At 37.0% G+C, this 23,646-nt stretch overlaps 1 protein-coding gene across 1 annotated transcript in view; it reads right to left on the reverse strand.

Moving 5' to 3' along the window:
• Positions 1-1,532: 1,532 nt before the first annotated feature.
• LCA5 (lebercilin LCA5) overlaps positions 1,533-23,646 on the reverse strand; it is a 34,366-nt gene continuing 12,252 nt past the window's right edge. Inside the window, exons 3-8 of the mRNA XM_055137056.1 lie at positions 21,585-22,114; positions 15,833-15,970; positions 14,242-14,338; positions 11,377-11,519; positions 8,466-8,613; positions 1,533-5,586 (exon numbers count right to left, since the gene is read on the reverse strand). Coding sequence (XP_054993031.1) covers positions 4,745-5,586; positions 8,466-8,613; positions 11,377-11,519; positions 14,242-14,338; positions 15,833-15,970; positions 21,585-22,114 — 1,898 coding nt within the window. The 3' untranslated portion in view covers positions 1,533-4,744. The remainder of the gene's footprint in view (positions 5,587-8,465; positions 8,614-11,376; positions 11,520-14,241; positions 14,339-15,832; positions 15,971-21,584; positions 22,115-23,646) is intronic.

A 23,646-nucleotide genomic window follows, 5' to 3' on the forward strand; every position in this document is an offset into this window, starting at 1 on the left:
TGAGGCACATGATTTTACATTATACAATCATAAAGTCTTGTATTTCCTAGACTTCATTCTCTTTTTAGCAGTGAGTTTATGAAATTTAATCTCTCCATATGTCATTCCACCTATCTCCTAAAAGAATCTCTTCAAAGTTTATTTTTTCTGAACTTTAGTTTTTCTTCCCTTTGTGGGTTAGGAAACAGGTCCATTGTTTTACCAGTTAATATCGTTTTTGAAAGTTAATTTGGTGGCTAAGAAACTATTGGACTGTGCCTTTTACTAAATACAGTGTTGATACATCATATATATATACACCTATATTCTATTTTTCAATTATTTTAATTGAATTAAATATCATAATTATTCCAACTATAAGAAATACACAATTAGTTAGGAGAACAGCTATTTACTGCATGCTTAAAATGTACAGGGGATTTTATCAAGACAACCTATTCATTATTCACTATCACCTTAAGTGATATATTAAAGCGAGAGAGTGGCCAGGTCTGAGCCTACCTTACTTTCCATATACATAGGAATTACAGGAAACCCAGAAAATACACAAATAGTTCATGAAAGAATACACCCTCTTAACTAAAACAGTGAGCACTACCAAATAATATAAAGGTAACTTTAGCATGAAAGGGGCATATATACTATACAGAATGGAAAAACGTTTAAAGGAAATTATTTTTACCACTAATTTGTTACCTTCTCTAATCCCAAACAGTCACATTGCAATTACAATACATATTTTTCTTTCACTTTTTGCCAGACAGATTTGCATGTTCTATACAACTATCGGCTAACTAGAATACAAAAGTGCTTACTTAGTATGTCTGAATGTGAGACAGTAAATCAGAAAATTAACAGCAGGTCAGTCAATTATCAGGAAATAAGATGTTTTGTAAGTCATTTTAATATACTGCGACCATTACCTTTTAAATTTTCTTTCTTGTTGTGTTTTGGAGTCATACCTGGCGGTGCTCAGGGATCACTCCGGGCAGGGTGTGAGTGAACATATAGGTTCCCGGGGATTAAACCCAGGTTGGCTACATGCAAGGCAAGCACCCAATGCACTATACTCTCTCCCCGCAAGCCTCCCCCACCTGTTTATTTTTATTTAAGAAATTTTTTTTAAAGATTGGTTTTGTTTGAGGGCCATACCCAACAGTGCTCAGAGCCTACTCCCGGCTCTGTGCTCAGGGATCACTCCTGGGTGAGCTCAGGAGACCACAGAGGGTGCTGGGGATAGAATCCCGGTCAGCTGCAAGCAAGGCAAGCACCCTACTCACTGTGCTACTGTCCTGGCCACTCAGCTCCCACCATTTTAATAAGATAAAGATTATGTGATTGAGAGAGCTGTTAAGAATGAATTAATAAAAGCTAAAATAATCTGATTATGTAAGAATATTCATTTACTTCAACTAAAATTTCTAGAATGAAAAAAGTGAAGAATGAAATGCAAATTTATCCTTGCAGACTGTTTCTCTCTGTATTTTGCAAGTGACCTTAGATATCTTTCAAATAAAGAGGCAAAATTGTCTTTCATCTTTATTAGTAACAGTTCTAGTACAAAAACAAAAATAACTTTACAATTAAAAAAAAAGCTATTTATTCTCTAAAGCTTGTTCATAAAGAAAACTTGTTCTGTACATTTACTCTCCAATTTTAATAATGTTTCTAGCTTTACAAGTCAATCTTCAGTTAACCTTCTAATAATTATGTCTTGTGGCATCTGGTCAAAATATATAAAATATTCATAGAAAAAAGCAAAAGATTAATTTAAATAACCTAAACATAAAACTCCACTAGGTTTTTTATACCTAAAATTAGAATTCTTTTGGCAGAAAAATTAGCAGCTATGATAACATTGCATAAAATTTTATGTAGTAAGAACTACAATTCAATAATATTATTTCACATATACTAGAATGATGTGCAACATACTAAATTCTTGTTTGTATCAGACATAAAGTTTCTTTAAAACCTTTAGTACAGTTTAGATCTTTAGGGAGATTCTGCTCCCAATAAATGATAGGAACATAATTTAGATTATCAGTGGTATATATTTTAACTAGCCACCTAACCATGTAAGTTTCTTAAATATCTCATCAACATCAAGGGCTAAGACCCAAAAACTATAAAGTAAATGATATTGAATAATAAGCCTTTATAAGAAGCCAAGTGAAATAGTAATTTTATCCCCCTCAATGATATGTACACTTAGCATAAAAAAAATACCATGAACATTTTATGTAGTAAATTTTTGAAACAACAGCTCATTTTAGAGTAAGTGCCAATCTAAATCTCTTCATTCGACCTCTGACTTGCTATTTCAATCATTCTTCATTCTACGTGTTTAGTTTCCATGGTTGTGGTGTACCACTACTTCTTAAAGACTATTCTCACATAATCATCAACTCCCTGGCAGCCAAAGTGAGCTACAAATAGCAAAACTCCAATACCTTTCAACAAAAATCCACCTACCGTACCCAGAATGGTAAACACCCCATCTGTGAAACGGTTCTCACAACAGTGCTTTAAAATTAATTATACAAGTTAAACAGGATATTATACTCTTTGATGGTAAGTTTACATCTTAAAAGTATATGTTAAGGGGGTACGATGACGCAAGCAGGTCAACCTGTACCTGTGAGGTGAGTACATCAGCAGCCTGATGGTGTCTTCAAACTTCCAGATACCCCAAAACTGATGCTGTGCCTTTGGCCAGACCCCAACAACTTGGGGCCAAGTTTACCAAGAAATTAAATGACCAAAAGTTAGGTATATGGGAGCCACTCCCACAAACCACCTCTGGCTCAGCTTATATAAGCTCATTTATTGGCCTTATTTCAGAGACCCATAAATCTCAAAAGAGATCCAAGGATGCAGTTAGGGCCAGTGGCGCGGAGGTAAGTGGGAACCCGTGACTGAGATCTCCAAGCCTGCTTGGATTGGGACTAGGCCTCCTCCCCACAGACTCCCATTTTTCCAGTAGCTTGGCAGTCAAACCCACAAACTGCCCCCAGGGCCATGTAATCTCATCAATGGCCAAGACCCAGAGACCATAAACTTAAGCTCCCGGTAGAGAGTGCTGCAGAATCTCCTGACCCCGTGCCAGGCTGTCCTGACCGGGGCACCTCGGACAGGGACAGATTGAGTTTCCCCTCCCACCCCAAACAGAATTCAGCAGACAAAAACCTCCAGAACCCAACTGCTGCCATGCTCAAGGACACTCTCCACACACTCAAGAACAAGCCTTACCCAAGAGCGGACTGGCAGGAAAACCCAGGTATGCAGGAACCCGTGACTGAGGTCTCCGAGCCCGCTTGAATCGGGATTGGGCCTCCTCCCACCAGGTCCCCAGTTTTCCAGAAGTTTGGCAGTCACACCCACAAACTGCCCTGGGCACCATGTAATCTCATCAACATCAAGGGCTAAGACCCAAAAACTATAAAGTAAAGCTTTAGGAAGAAAATGACACAGAATTTCCTGGACGTTATATTCCATTCATAATAAGCAATACAAAACAAATCGTCTGGCATTGCCTTTTTGGCAGGTTTGAGTGGTGGTGAGACTGGCGTTGAAATATTAAATGCAACTAAAGTATAGATAGAGTATGGGGAAAATTGTCTGCCACACAGGCAGGGGAAGGATTGAAATGGCGGTGGGGTTGGGAAGGAGATTACTGGGGACTTTGGGGGTGGAAAATGTGCACTAATAAAGGGATGGGTGTTTGATGATCGTATGACCAAAGCTCAAACATGAAAGCTTTGTGACTGTATTTCACAGTGAACCAATAAAAAGGGGGAAAAGAATAATAATAAAATAATAGAATAAAATTAACATTCTGAATTAAAAAAAAGTAATGTGGAGTTCATGCCCAATTCAATCACCTTAATTAAATGGCTGAATAAATAGCAGTACTCCTACATTGAAAAAAAAAGTATATGTAAAATTTCGAGATTCCATTACTTTGGAAATATAATCATCTAAAAATCTATATGGATGAAATTTACTCTATTTCTTGTACTTGGTATGAAATCCTGCACCCAGTCACTAAGACAGAAAGAGAATAAAGGAGAGAAGTTACTGAGTACACTCTACCTAACCCTTTGGGAGGCATAACAGTTGATCTGTTTATGCAAACAGACAAATGTCTATTGAATTCAACCTTTTGTGGCAGCAACCTAGTTGTAGGTAAGTTACTTGTTAGTTGTAGGTAAGTGATCACTAAGACTGTAAATGGGATTTTAAATGAGTAACATTTAACTGTGGCTATTTCCAAAGAAATGAGAAATTCCAATGTCGCTTTCATTTAAAAGAACTGTGCCATTTAAGAAAGGATCTCCCCCGATCCCAACCACCACCACCCAGAATAAGGTAGCTAAAAAGTGTTCATTCTCCATTACACTTCCCAACACAATTTAACTTAATTGTCACTCAACAATTAGCAGCAAAGTGTGTATTTAGATTGTAAGAATATGATCAAAAACAAAGAAAGAAAGAAGCATAACAAATAAGCATAAACCAAGTAAGATATATTTCTAATTTCAGTTTCATTCAAAAACACATCCTTCACTCTTGGCAACCTAGTAAATGTGATCTACTTTATATTTTAATATATTTATTAAAATATTCCTTATAGGAATTTTAAGTATTAAAATTCAAATGTTTGTAAGTCTAAATGTTTATAAAAATATCATATTAAAATATTTTAATATGTACAATTGGAAAAATATTTATGCTTAATAAGTCATCTCAGTATTACTTCTTCAATTTCATCTTCTACAGAATCAACGACTTTTACTGCAGGTTTACGGTTTTCATGTGTTAACCTATGTCTGTTTGGAGTAAATCTTCTTCCTTCGTTGAAGCAAAAGTCATTATCTTCATCATGGTCTCTCTCCTTGCTGCTTTTATCTGCTGGGAGAAAATTTAGAGGGTCAAAGTCTTCTTTGTTTTGATGATGTGGTTCACCATTTTTTGATGAAACAGTGCTGCTGCTGCTGGTTCCAAATAGTTGTTCCATCAGGTTAGCTTTTCTCTCTCTTTTTGCAATTAGATCTACATCATCTTTACTAAGTTTGTCTGTATTGTTTTTTTGGAAATCCAAAAGGCTACTCTTTTGGCTAACTGGACTTGGCTTCTCTGATGTTTTTGCAAATGAAGGCACATAACTGCCAAATGAAATCTCATTTGAAGAGGCTTGACTTGTAATATTTTCTTCATCCTGATCATCTTTTGTAGTTAAAAAACTGATATCTTGCATATGACGCCCATTAAAAAATCTCTCAGATTCAGAAGACGTGTATTTAGTGGGACTACTTTCTGAGGAGTCCAGTTTTGATTTTAAATCAGGTAACAGTGGCAGAGGAGCACATTTGGGATCCTGGACATCTTGGCATTCTCGATCAATTTCATTTAGCTTAGCAATTAGCATTTTTCTCTTCTGTCTTTCTTCCTCTTCCTCTTCAGTATTTTGAATGTAGTACATATCTGTTTGGTATCTGCCAGTTTCCAATGCTGCCTTTTCTCCTTTTTCTAATAAAAGTGTGTTTTCTTTGTGGTTTTTAACTGATTTTTCTCCTTCCCACTCTGCATAAAGTCAAATTGTAAAGTTAAATACACGTTAATATTTCTACATAGGAAAAACTTTAAGTAAAACAGTCAGTATCTGATTTATAAATCAATAGCACAGTGATTATAGACACAATAGTTTCATTTTTATACTTCATATCCTGGGATCCATGAAGACTCAAGAATATGCCCACATACAGAAACACTGAAATTCATTAAAGAAAAATAGGGTGACACACATGTGTGTTGCCAGGGCCATGCACATGGTGCCCGCAGACACATACTGCCTGCATCTCCCATCTCCCCTCTTGAAATATGTACTTTCATACTTCAGCACTGGGATTGATACTACAGCTCTCTCCACTTTAGGAGAAGCCTGCATGCTATCTTGAGTGTATTAAGCTCACTCTCTTTCTCCTCTCTCCTCTCCTCTCAACTCACCTCTCTGATCTCCCCTCCTCTCCTTTCCCCATTCTTCCCCCCTTTCCTTCCTCAAAATTTCTAAATAAAACATTTTTAAAATATAGGGGTGGAAAAGGTTCCCTATTTTTATATGTAAAAATAATACTGCTGTACACTGGTTGGAGGATAACAGGATAGATGGGGTAAAGACACCGTTTACTCCATCTTGGTCTCTGGATGTCATATTCTGAGGACACATTATCACTTATCACATTTTTTATTTATTTCTGTGTGTGATGAGGTCTTTTAAGCATGATCAGAAGCCCAGGGGCCATTTCTGGCAATACTCAGTCAAACGAGCTGGAAGGTAGTTGGGCCCAGCAATGTAGCTCTCCTGGGGCCAGCAATGTTGAGGGTTATCAGGGCTGCATCCAATGAAACTCAAGAGACCATTTTGTGCTGGGGAGTGAATTTTGGATCTTGATTCCTAAGCTGTCTCCTGGACCCCACAAACATATTATTGACTACAGAGGCATTACTCTGAATATAACTGAGAAAATCTAACAAACCTTTAATAAAATATTCTGTTTCTTAAAAAATGGGTAATTGTTAAAAATATTAACTCACAAAAAAATTTTTTTTAAATGAGATGATGTTTCAGATTAAAAAATACTGAAGAAAGTATCCTAGAGGGAGAAAAATGTATAAAAGACAATGACATTTATCATTTGTTCTGTGCTAATTGAAAAACTAAGAAGGACATAAAAAAGATATAAAATGTGCTATATCATAGCTATATTGAAATGATGCAAAAAAAAAATCTTGTTTTGGAATAACATACATGGAAATATTTTAGGATATAGAATGAGGTTTATAACATACTCAAATAATTTGTTAGTTATTGTTTCCCACTTTGCTGTAATTTTGTAATTATATCCAAATGAAAAAATTTAATACTAATTATTGTGAAAATTAAAAAATAATTAAGAACATCACAAATCTTGTAACATCAGTAAATGGCACACATTCTCGATAATAATCATATATAATTACCTAGACTTCAGAGAGGAAAAAATTCAGTCAAAAGGACAAGTAATATGATAGTCTGCTAGTTTCTTTTCCTTGTACAGCTAACCAAAATGTCTAATCTTCTGTTCAATAGTTAACAATGTGACATCTATCTCTGTGTACTCACCAATTGTGATATAAACAAAGCTTCAATTTCAACTGTTGCATTAAGAATACACACAAATAGGGGCTGGAGCTATAGCACAGCGGGTAGGGTGTTTGCACACGGCTGACCCGGGTTCAATTCCCAGCATCCCATATGGTCCCCTGAGCACCGCCAGGGGTGATTCCTGAGTGCAGAGCCAGGAGTAACCCCTGAGCATCACCAGGTGTGATGCAAAAAGAAAAAAAAAAAGCACACAAATACAAATAAACATATACAAATTTAAACAACAATTAGGCCATTACTTTATGTTCCATTACCTTTAAGGAAAACAAAATTTCCTTTTAGGAAGCTATTATGTAATCAATAAAATACATTCAAAGGATCAGTCTGAGTTATCTCTCACCTATATCTAAATGGAAATAAATTTATTTCTAAGCTTCTAAACTCAAAAACAAGTTTTGTTTATTTTACATAGCACAGTGGGTAGGGCATTTGCCTTGCACTAGGCCAACCCAGGTTCAATTTCTCCATGCCTCTCGGAGAGCCCGGCAAGCTACTGAGAGTATCTTGCCCGCACAGCAAAGCCTGGCAAGCTACCCGTGGCATATTTGATATGCCATAAAACAGTAACAAGTCTCACAATGGAGATGTTACTGGTGTCTGCTCGAGCAAATTGATGAGCAAGGATTATGTCCTTATTAGTTTTTTAATTAGCAGTTGACATCACAGTGACAGTGACAGTGATAATTCATTCTACATATTTAAACTAAAAATATCTAAATATAGGTTCAGAACCTCCCAAGACACTGATTTTTTATTTATTTTTTTTTATTTTTGCTTTTTGGGTCACACCTGGCGATGCACAGGGGTTACTCCTGGCTCTGCACTCAGGAATTACCCCTGGCTGTGCTCAGGACCATATGGGATGCTGGGATTTGAACCCGGGTCGACCGCGTGCAAGGCAAACGCCCTACCTGCTGTGCTCTCTCTCCAGCCCCAACACTGATTTTTTAATGGTTGCTTTTCTAGAGACTACTTTCAAAGTCAAGCTAACAAAGTCCACTTACCTCTTTGTCACACTTCAGAAAATATGCAAAGAACCATTTTTTTCTACTTCACCTGAATTTTCTCTAACACAAAAAAGCAATTAATAGCCTTCATTTTTTTCTCTTTCCTAACTTCATACAAATATTTGGGAGTTCTGAGAGACCACTACTACCAAATGTATCAACATCTTCTTTTTCTGTCTAACCAATTCAAAGTTCAGCTAGATGAAATATGGGGTTGCTAACTCAGTATTTGTTAAAGCAAACTTTCTTACCATTTTCTTGCTTCACAAAGTTCTGCTTCATATGATGTTCCTGATATCTAATGAAAATTTTTTCTCTGTCCATCACTGTGTTTATGACCCCTGCTCTGTCATATTCATCAGTCTCTTGACATAACAGATTCTTTTTTTCAGATGCAAGCTTACATGCAGAAAAAGAGGAAAAGCTATTTAAATATTGTATCTCCCATTAAGCAAGATAAATATTGTATCACCCATTCATTAGGTTGAATGAAAGTAGACTTTCAGTTACTAACTCTGAGAAGTCACAAGTAATTATCCTTTGAAAGAAGCTTCAAAACACACAGGGCTTTTTGTGCTTTAGTTAAAATTTTAAAGAAGAATGTATAGAACATGTCACCATAGTAGAAGCAAAGTCAATATTCCTTGTTTTTTATGATTCCTCTCAAAAATGCATGATTTTTCTTACTAAAAATCAAATACCACACAGGCGGGGTGGGGGGCTGGGGAGGTGGGGGTTGGGGGGAGGTTTACTGTGGTTCTTGGTGGTGGAATATGTGCACTGGTGAAGGGATGGGTGTTTGAGCATTGTGTAACTGAGACTTAAACCTGAAAGCTTTGTAACTTTCCACATAGTGATTCAATAAAAAAAAAAATCAAATACCTTTTATGTGGTACAGAGAATCGTTCACACTCCTCTTCTTAGTCATTCCCTTCTTTTTCCTTTGTGTTATATAAACCAAAGTTTTTGAAGGAAAGTGGGATGTTTAACTAGACACTATCCCCATTAACTAGACCTAATATGATGAGAGTAGAAGTATGTGTACAACTTCTGATCACATTTCTAAAATGGAAAACACAATGACCATGTTCTCACAGTATGGGGAGCCAGTTCTGATAGAGGAGGATGATCCTCTCTCTAAGGATGAAAGAGCAATCAGAGAAGAGGACAACTGCCAAAAAGCTCTGCCTTGGGGCCAGGGAAATTGCAAGGGGATTAGGAGATGTCTACATGCACCTTACTGTGCATGGTGCCCATCCTTCACTGCCCTGACGTGCTGGGGTGATCTTGGTTCCCCAGTACTGCCGGGCCAATGTAGCATGAGTCTTTGGACCTTCACACTGAACCATCCAGGCTGGTTGACTAAGTATTACCAGGAACAACCTCCAGGAACCCCTTAAAAGACTACCATCCAAAAAAAAAAATTAACTAAGTAAAACTATGCCCACTGATGAACTATGCAAATTGATAAGATAATGAATTATTCACTGACTTTCAGTCTCTTACAAAAGAAAAACATGTGTTATCTGCTTAAGTCATTATTAGAACTCTTTCTAATAGGAACTTAGAAACAGTTTTATAGATTAGGAAACTGAGATTTCAAGAAGTCACTATGTAATTAAAAAGATGCGCTAACTCCAGTGTTACATTCTTTTCACTCTATCAGGTTGCTGTTCCTTCTCCTTAATGGTATACTAATAAAAACCAACTTTTCAGCCTCTTAAAAATGCTATTCTTCCTAAGAATAGTAGAGATGAGGACAGGAGGTTTATTCTACCGTTTGGAAGCCTGTCTCAAATGCTAGGGGAAAAGGCAGCTCAGATAGAGAATGGAACACTAAGTAAAGGTTGTTTGGAGGACCTGCTCAGGTTGAGAGATATATATGCCTCTCAGAGAGCCCAGCAAGCTACCGAGAGTATCCTGCCTGCAAGGAAGAGCCTGGCAAGCTCCCTGTGGCATGTTCGATATGCCAAATACAGTAATAATAACAGATGTCATCCACTGACCCTGAAAAGAGCCTCCAATAGTTGGAAAAATGAGTAAGGAGAGGCTGCTAAAATCTTAAGGCCGGGACGAATGGAGATGTCACTGGCACTGTTTTTGGGTATAGAGTTATAGTATAGTGGCTAGGACATTTGCCTTGCAAGCAGTTGGCCTGGATTCAACCCCCAGCATCCCATATGGTCCCCTGAGTACTGCCAGGAGCAATTCCTGAATGGAGAACCAGGAGTGATCCCTGAGCATTGCCAGGTGTGACCCAAAAAGCCAAAAAACAAAATGCTGTTCTCTATATTTTAATTTTCCAAAAGACAAATCAACATGAACTAGTCTCAATAACAGTGCAAATATAAGAAGAAACACACTTTTCTAACTTGTCTAGATGGAGTAAAAATTAAAAACTAGAGTACATACAGGAACCGTATCAGTTCATTCATTCTTTCTTACATCACACACACACACACACACACACACACACACACACACATCTCAGGATCACTTGGAAACTGAAAAGGCACAAAGATTAACGTTATATATGCTAGATCACTAGAATATTATGTAGGTTATATATTTCTTTTGGGTTTTTGTTGTTGCTTTTTTTCTTACAGTTTAGATAGTAAATACCAAGGATAAATTACCTTAGTGAAAAAGACCTTCCAGTATTGAATATATGTTTTCTTAAATACAAATTGATCATAAGGCTCTCAGAATTTCACTGATTTTAATGGTACAAAGTCAGACAGCACTAAAATTACTTTAGTTGGTATTTATTTAGTTGATGAAAAAATTCTTCTATAGTTCAGATTTAAAAGTTAAATATAGTTCAATTGTAACCAATTTTAAGCTATTTTCATTTGTGAGTAAACATAAAAAATGAGGAATTTCAGAAACTACCTAGACACATAAAAAGATAACAGGATGAATTTTTTCTTCTCGTCTACCGCCTATTTATAAATACAGTTAGTCTTTCTGAAGCATCCGAAATATGAAATATGAACTTAGTAAATCCACAAATGTTATCCCTTTCTTTTAAAAATGCTAGTTCTTCCTTAGACAAGCTGGAGTACTAATTCCATAGCTGAACTTTTAAATTGTTTGATACCATGTTTTTAGAATAACTTTAAACCAAGTCTTATACCCAATCAATCATATTGCTAAACTCACCCATTTAAGATGCTCAGGATCTTGTGATCTATGTTCATTATATGTAACTGTCTGTGGTAGTACAAAAGCTTCTTCCATTTTGAAGTCTTCAATGGTTTGTACTCCTTTTGTACATTCGGTCATAAAATCAACCTGGCATGCAGCTACCATAAAAATTATAAAAGAATGTTTCTAATCATATTGAACAGTACCTAATATATTTGGAATAAACTGATAATAAATTCACCATCTAAATGAGATGATACAAGTTTTGCTCATCTCCATAATTTCTCACTACTTCTAGTTCTGGCCTAGATTTAACAGTAAATAATATACCTTGAAGACAATATTGATAGGTAAATCTTCTTAGCTTTATTGGGGGTTGGGTTTGCCATACCTGGCGTACTTCTGGTTCTGCAGTTAGGGATCACTACTGGTGGGCTCAAGTGACTAATAAGGTGCCAGGGATCAAATCTGGGTCAGCCTCATATAGGGGAAGCACCCTCCCTGCTATATTTTTCTCTCTGACCCATATCTTCTTAAAACATTTAAAATGCTTGCAATTAAACTATTATAAAAATTACACGATGAAAATTATAATTTTTAAATTAAGACTCATAACAATAATAAAATATTTTAGAGTGAACATCTTGGGGTTTGCTAATGAAATACTTTGGGAAAAAATGAGATAAAATTAGATAAAATGTATAATTTTTAAGAGTAGGTGACACATATCCTCTCTTGTTTAGGGTATGTTTATGTATTTTCATAAAAGTTTTAAAAATTAGATTAAGGAGGGTATATCCAAGATGGATGTGCAGGAACAGTTCTGTAAGAACTCCTGTGGCCTCAACACAAAGAAAAAATAAAAGTGAACAGAACACAACTCCATGTGAGGGCTCTCACTGAGGAAATTCAATAAAGAGCCAGCATCTGAGGAAAACTCAATTCCACAGAAGGCAGAGTCACAGGTAAGTCCAGACCAAAGGGGCACAGCCCTTGTGTCAGGGGAGGGGACAAGCAGAGACTGAAAGAAAAGGGACCAATAAGTCTCACAAGCCAGTACAAGACAGAAAATGCCAGCCTGGGAGGTGAGGAAGCCAACTACAAAGGGCTCACAGAACACCAGGTTTCTTTTGGTTTTGTTTTTTGGGGTTTTTTGTTTTTTTTTTTTGCTTTTTGGGTCACATCTGGCGATGCTCAGGGGTTAGTTACTCCTGGCTCTGCACTCATGAATTACTCCTGGTGGTGCTTAGGGGACCTTATGGGATGCTGGGGATTGAACCTGGGTCGGCCGCTTACAAGGCAAACACCCTACCCACTGTACTAGCACTCTGGCCCAGAACACCAGTTTTATACTAGCACTCACTAGGTTGAAAAGAGACCAGGGTCCTGGCAAGCATACCACAGTGGGCGGCCACTCCTGACATGGCCAGGAGAACCAACCCAGGGGGAGACACAGTTATAGAGCTGAGTTTGTAGGCATTTCCCAGAATTCAGTTTATAGTCACCGTGTCTCAGAACTTACTAAACTCAACAAAGGGGGGTTGGGGTGGGGGGGAAGTGTGTGACTACATCTGGCTGAGACTGGGGCAGCCATTCTGGAGGTTAGGACATCCCAGCTGGGTCCCAGCCAATTGCTCTCTAACAGGCTCACAGTCTCGCATTACCCAGACAGGCCCTAGCCTTAGGATTTACATATTTCACAGTCTAGCAGCCTTATAGTTGCAGTGAACTCAGAAATAAAGGAAGTACTCTGGAAATGAGTGCATTAGACAATCTCCAACCTAAAGTGAAGGACACCAAGCATAAAAAGTCTAAAAAAGTTCAGTTTTGTGCCTATGCCCACCGTGGCAGAAAGAGTGAAAACCGGCAATACACAGGCAGGGTGCACTGTTCCCAGGCTACAGCTGGGAGCAGGCGTTCCTGACAAAGCAACTGGGGGCTGCCATACCAGAAGCTGCAATAGGGAGCAGACACCCCAGGGGTGAAGGGTTGCCCCTTTAAACCATTATTTAGAGGATCCATCCCCAAATGGGTGCTGGCAAATGCAAAACTCCCCGAGGAGCTGCAAAGGTCAGCTTGTTGAGTAGCATATAACGGATACACATGATCACAATCTCCAGTCAAAGACCAAGTCAGTTGCCAGACACTGGCAACGGTGAACACTGGGCTACTGCCCAGGCCAGCTAGACCTTGGTGCTATACCAGCTACAGGGCACTGGTGACCACGAATCCCACTACCATCAAGGCACACATGTCTGAGCATTAGTTACAAGATGGATCTTGCAAGCATTTATTAAATTCTCACAGGCATCTGTGGCTGCCAAAAATCAGTCGAGTCATAAGCACTAGTCTGATACTGTCTGTGAATGGGAACACAGGATCACTGCTTGGGTCTGTTCTGGCACCACAGTTCTGTGAACTGTTGGGCATGACCCTGGAGGCCCCCAGCACCAGCAGGGTGGCTGAGTATCAGTTAGTGCCTTTGCACTAACTGGCAATAATTGCAGATGGGAGTCACCCAAAATAAATTAGTAATAAATACATAAATTACAAAAGAAAGGTTTTTATTTAATCATCTAAAATACCAGTTTAAAGACCAGTTAAAAAATACAAAAGGATCTGAAAATTACCTATAAGGAAATTAATGCTCATTTTTATAATATTTTTTTCTTTTTTTATTTGATACACTATGATTTACAATACTGCTAATGGTCAAGTTTCATGTATGCAACACTCCAGCAGCACACACCTCCACCAGTGTTCAAGAACATTTATATTTTAAAAGTTATTTACCCCTGGAGTTTCTCCTAATTCACATTAATTTTATTAGTAATTAGTAATAACAAATTATTAATTTTTCAACAATAATAGTTATTATACCATTTTTTCTTGATATAATTTCTTTTTCTTTCTTCGGAGAGGACTTTGGTAGACGATTAGAATAGATGTTTTTTATATCCAGTTCTCTCTCCTTTTCCTGAAAACAAATGCAATATGATTAATAATGTTTAAAACAAACAAAACCTTTCACCTTGGTGCATGGAATTTTCCTTATCATACTGAAATAGACCTGGACCTGGATATCAGCTTTTCTTTGTAAATGCTACGTAAATACAGAAATGTTGTCTTTAGGATACTTAAGTTAGGCTAAAACAATTAGTCTTTAATTAAAAGTTCAATATGTGCTGACAATCAAGAAAAAGCAAGAGTAAATAATTGTAAAATTCATTTTCTACCAAATACTACAATAGAGCTAACACTGAGTTCAAGGGTCTTTCAGGTTAGTCAGAGAAAAGGAATTTAGCTAATTAACTCTCAAGTATAGGTTCTGAATTGTCAACTGAATTGTCAATTTTTAAATCAAATGATTTAAAAATTAAATCATTCTTTTAAATACAACTTTTCTTGACCATTTTAAAGAGCTTAAGCTTTCTTGGAGAACCTAAATAACAAAATAAAAATTCTTTGTAAGATAATGTTCAAATACTCAATTCTGCACAAAATTTCAACCTATTAGGGACCTCTGAATAGAGTTATGATTCACTGGTTTGGGATATATATTGATGAACTGGAGCACCTGATTTGCATGCAGGAGGAGGGCCATATTCAGTCCCCCCCATTACCTGGTCACTTGAACACTGCTGGAAGAAACCCCTGCGTACTGACCACGGAGTAGCCCCTGAGCACCAGCAGGTATGGCCCCAAAACAGAAAACAAAGAAAAATATACCTACTTTAACAAAATCACATAACTTTGAATGCTTCCTCTCTACAGTAAAAATGAAAAGAATTGAAACAATCTCAAAACTGAGTCTAGGGAGAAACTGGTGAGATCGATCAAAATATTGAGTGCCTGCTCTGCATGGAGAAGGACCAGAGATCTCAAGGTGCTCCAGCACTGCCAGATCAACCACAAGCACCAAGCCCGAGCACTGCAGCTGGGAAGTTCTCAACAATGCAGCACTAAAAAGCAATATGTCCCATACTTTTCACTCAGAATTTTATAGGTTATTGTAGTTATCTCAGTAGCACAGCGGGTAGGGTGTTTGCCTTGCACACAGCTTACCCGGGTTCAATTCCTCCATCCCTCTTGGAGAGCCTGGCAAGCTACTGAGAGTATCCCGCCCACATGGCAGAGCCTGGCAAGCTACCCGTGGCATATTCAACATGCCAAAAACAGTAACAAGTCTCACAATGGAGACGTTACTGGTGCCCGCTCAAGCAAATCGATGAACAACAGGAGGACAGTGCTACACTGCTATTACTATTATACCATTACTATCATTATTTTCAGCATTTCTTTTTGATACATTTTATAGTGATTATATTGTCTTTTTGAAATATTATAAATAATATTAGAATTTCATAAATTATACTATACTAACATACAAATAGAAATAGTAACTTTTAAATTAGATTTTTATTTAATACACAGAGGCAAAAGCAATGCAATTTACACTAAAAGTGCATACCTTTAATTTGGTATGTAACTGTTGCAACTCCCTTTGAAGGATTTTATTTTCATCATGAACTTCATATGCCTTTTTCCTTTCAGCAAGCAATTGTCGTTGGAAACTATTATTACTTAACTCAAGATTTTTTGTCAGTTCCTACAATATGTACAAAACACATATAGAATTTAAAAAATTATTCAGTAAAACATTGCATTTGGCATCAAAACAATGTATTGGTACTGTACAGGATATCCAAGTCAGACTAGGCTTAGTGTCTGGAATATAAACTGGGAAACAGTTTTGCCAACAACTTACTAAGGAAACAAGCATATTATTTATCTCCCTTTTACATAATAATTCATAAATAAGATTGAACATTTTTCTGAAGCATACATGGACAATGAATTTGGAAGCAAAGTCATCGAAAGACATTATGAGGAATGCTGGATTTTGGTTATCACTGATTAGGCAAATTGATATTAAGATGACCAAAATTACACAGCACTTATTATTTACATAGCACTTACAACAGATTGTTTAATTTCTAAATAAAAATAGTCATTTTTCATAGACTTCAAACATGTAATTTATAAATTTGAGTTAAAAACATTTTCTTTAAAATAATTGTCAGGGCTGGTGCAACAGTACAGGAGTTAGGGTGTTTGCCTTGCATGCAGCTGACCTGGGTTTGATCCCTAGCACCCCAGATGGTCCCCTGAGCCCACCAGGAGTGATCCCTAAGCTCAGAGCTAGTAGTAAGCTTGAGCCCTACCAGGTATGGCGCCAAACCCAAATAAGATAAAATAAATATAACTGCTTGCTGTCAAGTTTCCTCATAACTTCTGTATGATATAAAAACTCTTTTATATATTAAATATATTTTAAGTAATGTTAAACATAAACTGACAAAGAATAAAAACAAAAAAGGTTTACGTCTGTCATTATAGAGAGGCAGTTCGGGAAAACACTGAAGAAGAGTGGTAAGGTTGGGGGATGATTCTGTCTCGTGTGTAAAGAACAACAAATAAGCCTTGAGAGTCCAATTCAGACAGCCTTGTGGTTACAAACTTCCTGACAAAGAGAATTTAGAAAACCAGTTCGAGCTAGCTACTGGGACATGCTTGGTAGATAGAATCCTTACCCTGTTTTATTTTCCTCCTCATTAAGCATAAAACACGCATTAACTTACATGCCCCGAGCTGCATAATTAAGTGCTAGTATTACATTCCATGAATGAGCAAACATTTGGTCCTTAGATGCATAATTTTAACACCACCCCAATCAGGGGATTCATGCTCAACCTCCTACTAACTCACTCTTGAAAAACCCATGCCTCAAGGCCCAGTGTGTGATCTTCTTTGACAGTGCCCACATCCAATCTAAGCTATGTATTATTTCTTTAATAAGTATCCCTACTTTTATCCACACTGATTTGTCCTTGATTTCTTTCTCTGACAAAGAAATCGATCCTTCAGGTGAGAACACTTTCACTTTTCTCTGAACCACAAAGAACAAAGCCTAAATTCCACAAATCTGCCAAAGGCAGGGAGAACAGTGTTAATTTCCAGGATGAGCAGATCAAGAGGACTTAGAAGGAACCTCAGGGACATCTTTCGGGACTGGGGGTGGAGCAGGAAGTCACCACGTTGCTTTCCCTGAGGGTCAGGAATGAGCAGAAACTCACACAGAAGCTCCCTTACCCCTGTGGCCTCCACAGATGTATTCTCTACTAGCACTTTCACCATGTGACAATCACTACCAATAATTTGAAATGTTCATATATCTTTCTCACTAATATAAAAAATGTCCTTATGTGTCATATATAATACAATGTTTAACATAATAGTATTATTTGCTAGATTATCATTATTTTTGAGTATTTTAAACAGCATTCTACTCTACTGGCTTCTAGTTTCTGATGAGTCTGCTGATGACCTGATGAGAGTACTTTTATTAGTCACCTGGTCTTTGGGGCAAGCTCCACCAAAAAAATTAAGTGTTTTTATAAACTACCATTATTAGAATTCCAAAGCATGCTTGTAAGGCTGAACCACTGAATACACATAAAAAAAAAATCACAAAATACATTAAAAGGGATAACAACAATCTTAATTGGTGTGCCATTGGTGGAAAAATGCAGTTTCATATCACGATATCACTGTCATCCCACTGCTCATCGATTTGCTCGAGTGGGCACCAGTAACATCTCCATTATGAGACTTGTTGTTACTGTTTTTGGCATATCGAATATGCCACGGGTAGCTTGCCAGGCTCTGCTGTGTGGGCGAGATACTCTCGGTAGCTTGCCAGGTTCTCTGAGAGGGGCAGAGGAATTGAACCAAGTTGGCCACGTGCAAGGCAAATCCCCTACCCGCTGGGCTATCGCTCCAGCCCAGAGTTTCATATACAAGTCTATAAAGCTAATAGAACACTTGATTATCTAAATGTAAAGACACCTATACTAAGACACAGTGGTGAAACTATTAATAGTTTAAGATACTAAAAAAAAAAAAGGCATAGGGAGCAGAAGGACAGTAATAAAGGGATTTATGCCCTGCATGTGTCCTACCTCACTTCTATCCCTAGCAATCCCTAGCATTCCATGGTCCCAGAGGACCACTTAGGTAGCCTGGTCATCACCTGCACCTCAAGGCCCAAGCAGCAATACATCCTTAGACCCTGCATAGAACCACCTGGCTCAGTTGACAGAGAATCATCAAGAGTGGAGACCCCAAAAGCAATGTTTATAAGGCTCCCTCTCACCCATCCCCCCTACCAAAGACCAGGTGACTAATAAAAGTACTACCATCAGGTCATCAGCAGATTCAACAGAAACGGTAGAAACCAGTAGAGTAGAATGTTGTTTAAAATAAAAAATGGCAGCCAAGAATATTCTATCTTGCAAAACTCTGAAGTATGAGACAGAAATACTTTCACAGACAAAGTATCAGGCAAAGGTTCGTTTCTTTTACAAGAATATTAAAAGTAAATCTTATTTAAACAAAACAAGTCAATAAACATAACCAGGAAATTACAAGAAACTAATGATAAATGTTTAAAGCAACTCAAACAAAAACAGCACTCTCTCCTCTCTCTCTTTCCTCTCTCTCTCTCCTCTCTCTCCTCTCTCTCTCTCTCTCTCTCTCTCTCTCGATCTCTCTCTCTCTCTCTCTGCAATAAACAGAACCAGGGAACTGATCACAAATGGCTGTAGCAAGTCAGGTTGTAAATATAAATGTAAATGTAAACAAATTTAACTCACTAACCAAAAGGCTGTAGTGCTGGAATGAATTAAAAAACAAAACCAACCATTTACTTCTTGCAAAGAGACTCAGTTATAATAGCTAGACTAGGCTTAAAATGAGAGGAAAAAATCCAATACTCTTCAAACCAGTGAAAAATTTTGAAAGGCAGGAAGAGCTCTGCTTCTCATATAAAATAGATTTAGCCAGAAAAGACAGAAGAGACAAAAAGAGCTTTACATAGTGGAAAACACAACAATTAGCAGTATGTATGCACCCAACATAAACAGAACAGAATTATACATTAACAGACTCAAAGGAAGACAATGACAGTACCACAGCAACAGCAGAGACTTCAACACCCCAGCAACAGCAATGGACATGGACATACAGTTGTTCCAGACAAAAAATAAACAAGAAAACAAAGTTTTATCTAAAATGTCTTATCTAAAAATCTTAATTTTTTTCTTATCGAAAATGGCAATTTAGATAAGAACTTAATACACACTTAGAGAGCACTCAACTCATAATATTCCCCCCAAATATCATCTAAATAAATTGAATTTAAAAAATCAAACTGAATGGGAGAAAATATTTACATACTGTACATCAGACAAAAGATAAATATCCAATATATATAAAGCACTCATAAAGCTTAACAATAGCAACAAAAATGATCCCATCCCAAAATGGAGAGAATATGAACAGACACTTTCCTGAAGAAGACATATAGTCAGTAGGAGCATATGAAATTATTAATCCCTGAGCATGGAGTCAAGAGTAAGCCCTGAGCAATGCCCAGTGTGACCCAATTCAGGTTCACCCACCCCTCGCCCTGTCAACCTCTCTAGCACTGCCAGGGGTGGCTCTGCAGGTCCCCCCAAGCACTGATAGAGTGACGCTAGCAATGAACCAACATCAGATTAGCTAAATATCATCAGGGACCCTTTGAACTTCATTAAAAAACATCTAATCAATATAGTACAGAAAGCTTATTTATAGTGCTAAATTATCCTTGAGAGAGACCTTTCTCAGTGGACATTATGTCTGTACCTTTCCCCCATATTTGCTTTCCAAACAACCTGTCAGATAAAAAAAAAAACCCTTAAGTTCTTACTCAGATTCTATTTGACTATCATACTATATTGCACCTTGTGTAATTATAGGTGAAATTATGTTGTACCTGTCATAAAGTATTACTCTTCCTCTCTCATTTAAAAAAATGTTTTTAATATCTGTTGTACTTTCAGATTAGTATTTTCAGCATTCTTCTACCTATCTCATATTAGATTTTATTTTGGGGAGAAGGGTTGCACCCTGTCCTTAAAGATACCTTTCACAAAGTGCAAAGAAATAAGGAAATATTGCTCACATGGCATTTCTTACATAATGGCTAAGTGTCAGTTTTGTAAATAATACAGTAACATTTTCAACATTAGAAATCAAATCCAATAATAAATTTCTGCAAAATGACTAGGATCCATGGAATTAAACATGCATATTAATATGTGGATTTTTCAGGTATGTAGTCTGTAGAATGACATTGCTTTGTCCTTTCTCCCTTGCCACAAGGAGCTTAGGTTTATCGGGTTACACAGTGCTCCCGAGTCACTCCCATTCCTTTGTTTATCTGTATTCACTTCTCTGTGCTCTCTTCCCCAACCAGTTAATCAGCTTTTTCCCCTAATCAGACTCTTAGTTTGTAAGGTCAGATTCTTCTAGGACACCAAACTTGTATTGTAAGTTAATTTTGCCTTTCTCTTCTCCTTATGTCTTTTGAATAGTTTAGTTTAAAGCAATGTCCTTTTTGTATGGACAAAGGAAGACAGTTACTATTATACTTTTGTAACTTGGGACTTAATTGGCTTCAAATATTAGTCCGTCCTGAGCATCTGCTTTCTCGATTTAAGCCTCAGTTGCCCTTAGTTCCTAGCACCCCAAAAGCAGGGTCCCAATGAAGGACTGAAGGGACCCAGGGCAAGCTGTGAGCTACTCTGGCATCGAAATGGGCCAGGCCAAAGTGCCAAAATTCTTAACTAGAAGTTAAGAGCGTGATCATGGACAAATGCAAACTGCAACTGAGAACAACCAGCCTGGCTCTCCTTCCTTCCTTCACCTGCCCGTTGCCATCAACCTCCCCGGGGTGGGGGAAGCGGCGTGAAACTACCGAACATGGGCGGCAGGAGAGATAAAGTGCTGCTCACTGCCCTTTTTGTGTTTACACAGTAGTCTTTTATCATTTTACTCATTAAATTTTTCCTAATCTCTTACTCATAAAATTACATTCAAAAATTCATTTCCAAGTAAATACGAGTTCATTTGTACGAGATACTTAGGATCATTATTTGAAATTTAGAAATATATATTTTTCCCAAAACTAACTACAACTCTATTTGAAGAAACAGGATGACAACATATTATACAATGATAAATCTGGATCGAGGTTTCAATAATCAGTCTCAACAGCATATTAGATACCAATTAAAAATGATAAAAAAATGCAAAATCAAAAGTTAAAGAAATTTTACCTTTATTTTTCTCTCTGTGTCATCTAATTTTAACTCTGCTGAAAATAGTTTCTTTGCCAAATCATCTCGTTCAGGTAATTGCCTGGCTTCGGATATTCTTTTCAGTTTTTGTAAGGAGGATTTTGTCCTGAGTAGCTCATCCTCTGTATCTTTTACCCTTTTCTCAGCTGCGCGTTCTTTTTCTTGGGATTTTCTTAAGCGTTCTTTGAGTGCTGTGATCTCGTTGTTATGACAAGCAAGAAGTTGTGACACTTGGTTTTCTGTATCTTCAAACTTACTCAGGGCTTTCTCATGCCTATATTGCAGCCTTTTCAAAGCCTTATTTTCTTTGGTAAGTTCATCTAACTGGATATGAAGTTCAGTTATTTCATTCTGCAAATCATTGATTTTTAGCAGTCTTGCAGAAAGAATCCGTTTTGTAACAAGATCATTATCTTTCTGAAGTGGCTCCTTATTGAGGTTCTGGGAATGAAATCCCACACGAACTCCCTTTCTGTTGAGTACATCCTTAGGTTTTGGTTTCTTAGGAGCTGAAATAAAAATAGTAATAACGTAAAATGAAAGTTGTATCTTGATATTGAAACACGATATACTTAGAACTCTATTGTTAATAGTATTGTAAATCTTGGTGCCTAAATGAAAATTGAAAAAAAATTTAAATATAAGTTTACCAAAACAGTATTATATATAACTCAAGTTGATTGGTAATATTTGGTTCCTTTAATATTTTGAGTACACCAGAAAGATATTATACTAGGTAAGGCCTTGCATGCGCATGACCCAAGTTCAATCCCCAGCACCCCATACGGTCCCTCAAGCCTGGCAGGAGTGATCCCTGAACACAGAACCATTGGTAAGCCTTGAACCCTATTGAACATGGCCCAAAAACAATTTTTTTTAATATTTAGAAAAATATCTATTTTTGTTTAGAGTTCTTAATATGTTTGGTTGGTTGGTTGTTGATTTGGAACCACACTCTGTGGTGTTCAAAGGACCATGTAAATGCCAGGGATCAAACCTAGGGCTCATACATGCAAAGCATGATCTCCAGGCCACTGAGCTATCTCTATGGCCCTTAATATGTTTCTATTAAGAAGGGATTGAAAAAGATCAAGATTATTCTGATTAAAATTTATGTCCCAAGAGCTCATAGGGAATTATTTGCTTTAAAATATGGAAGTATAAGTCTTTACTATTTTTAACTACATGTGAGACAGCAAGCCAAAATTCAAACATGGATGCTACTAGCATTAACATAGTGCTCAATAAACACTAGACAAAACATTGTACTATTCAAGTTCATTTGTACGAGATACTTAGGATCATTATTTGAAATTTAGAAATATATATTTTTCTCAAAACTAACTACAACTCTATTTGAAGAAACAGGATGACAACATATTATACAATGATAAATCTGGATTGAGGTCTCAAATTCCTTACTTAATAACTCCTTGAGTAATTCAACTATATGTTTCCAGTCAATCCTTCATGCATAGAACATACAACCTATAAAAAACAACTAGGTTGTTGTGATAAAGTATACATGTAAAACACAAAGTTTTTCATAAATGATTCTCAGTAAAAAAAATTATATGCCATTTATCATTAATAGAAAGTGAAAACTACTTTAGCAATATAGATATGATACTGAAAGTTTTCTCAGGACATTTTGTCTGATGTTGAAACAACAACAAAACATTTGACGGACTAGGGAGATGGTCCTGAAGGTTGGAATGCATGCTTGGCATGTGGGAGTCCCAAGTTCTATCTCTAATATATATGGTCACCCAACCAATACTAAGTGAGCTGATATAACTTGAGAACAAATTATTCTAGAACCCTACCTCCTAAAATATGAACACATAATATCTATACATCAATATGTACATACTACACATGTTAATTTAAAATATTCAAAATTCAAAAATTTATTAAATGTTTCAATAAACATTTACTAAAAATTGAGAAAGTTATTTTTTCTAAAAGTTCCTTGAGCTTGGGCTGGAGCAATAGCACAGCAGGTAGGGCATTTGCTTGCACACCGCCAATCCGGGTTCGA

This window comes from Sorex araneus, chromosome 4 (genome assembly GCF_027595985.1).
Source record: "Sorex araneus isolate mSorAra2 chromosome 4, mSorAra2.pri, whole genome shotgun sequence".
In the NCBI taxonomy this organism is placed as follows: Eukaryota; Metazoa; Chordata; class Mammalia; order Eulipotyphla; family Soricidae; genus Sorex; species Sorex araneus.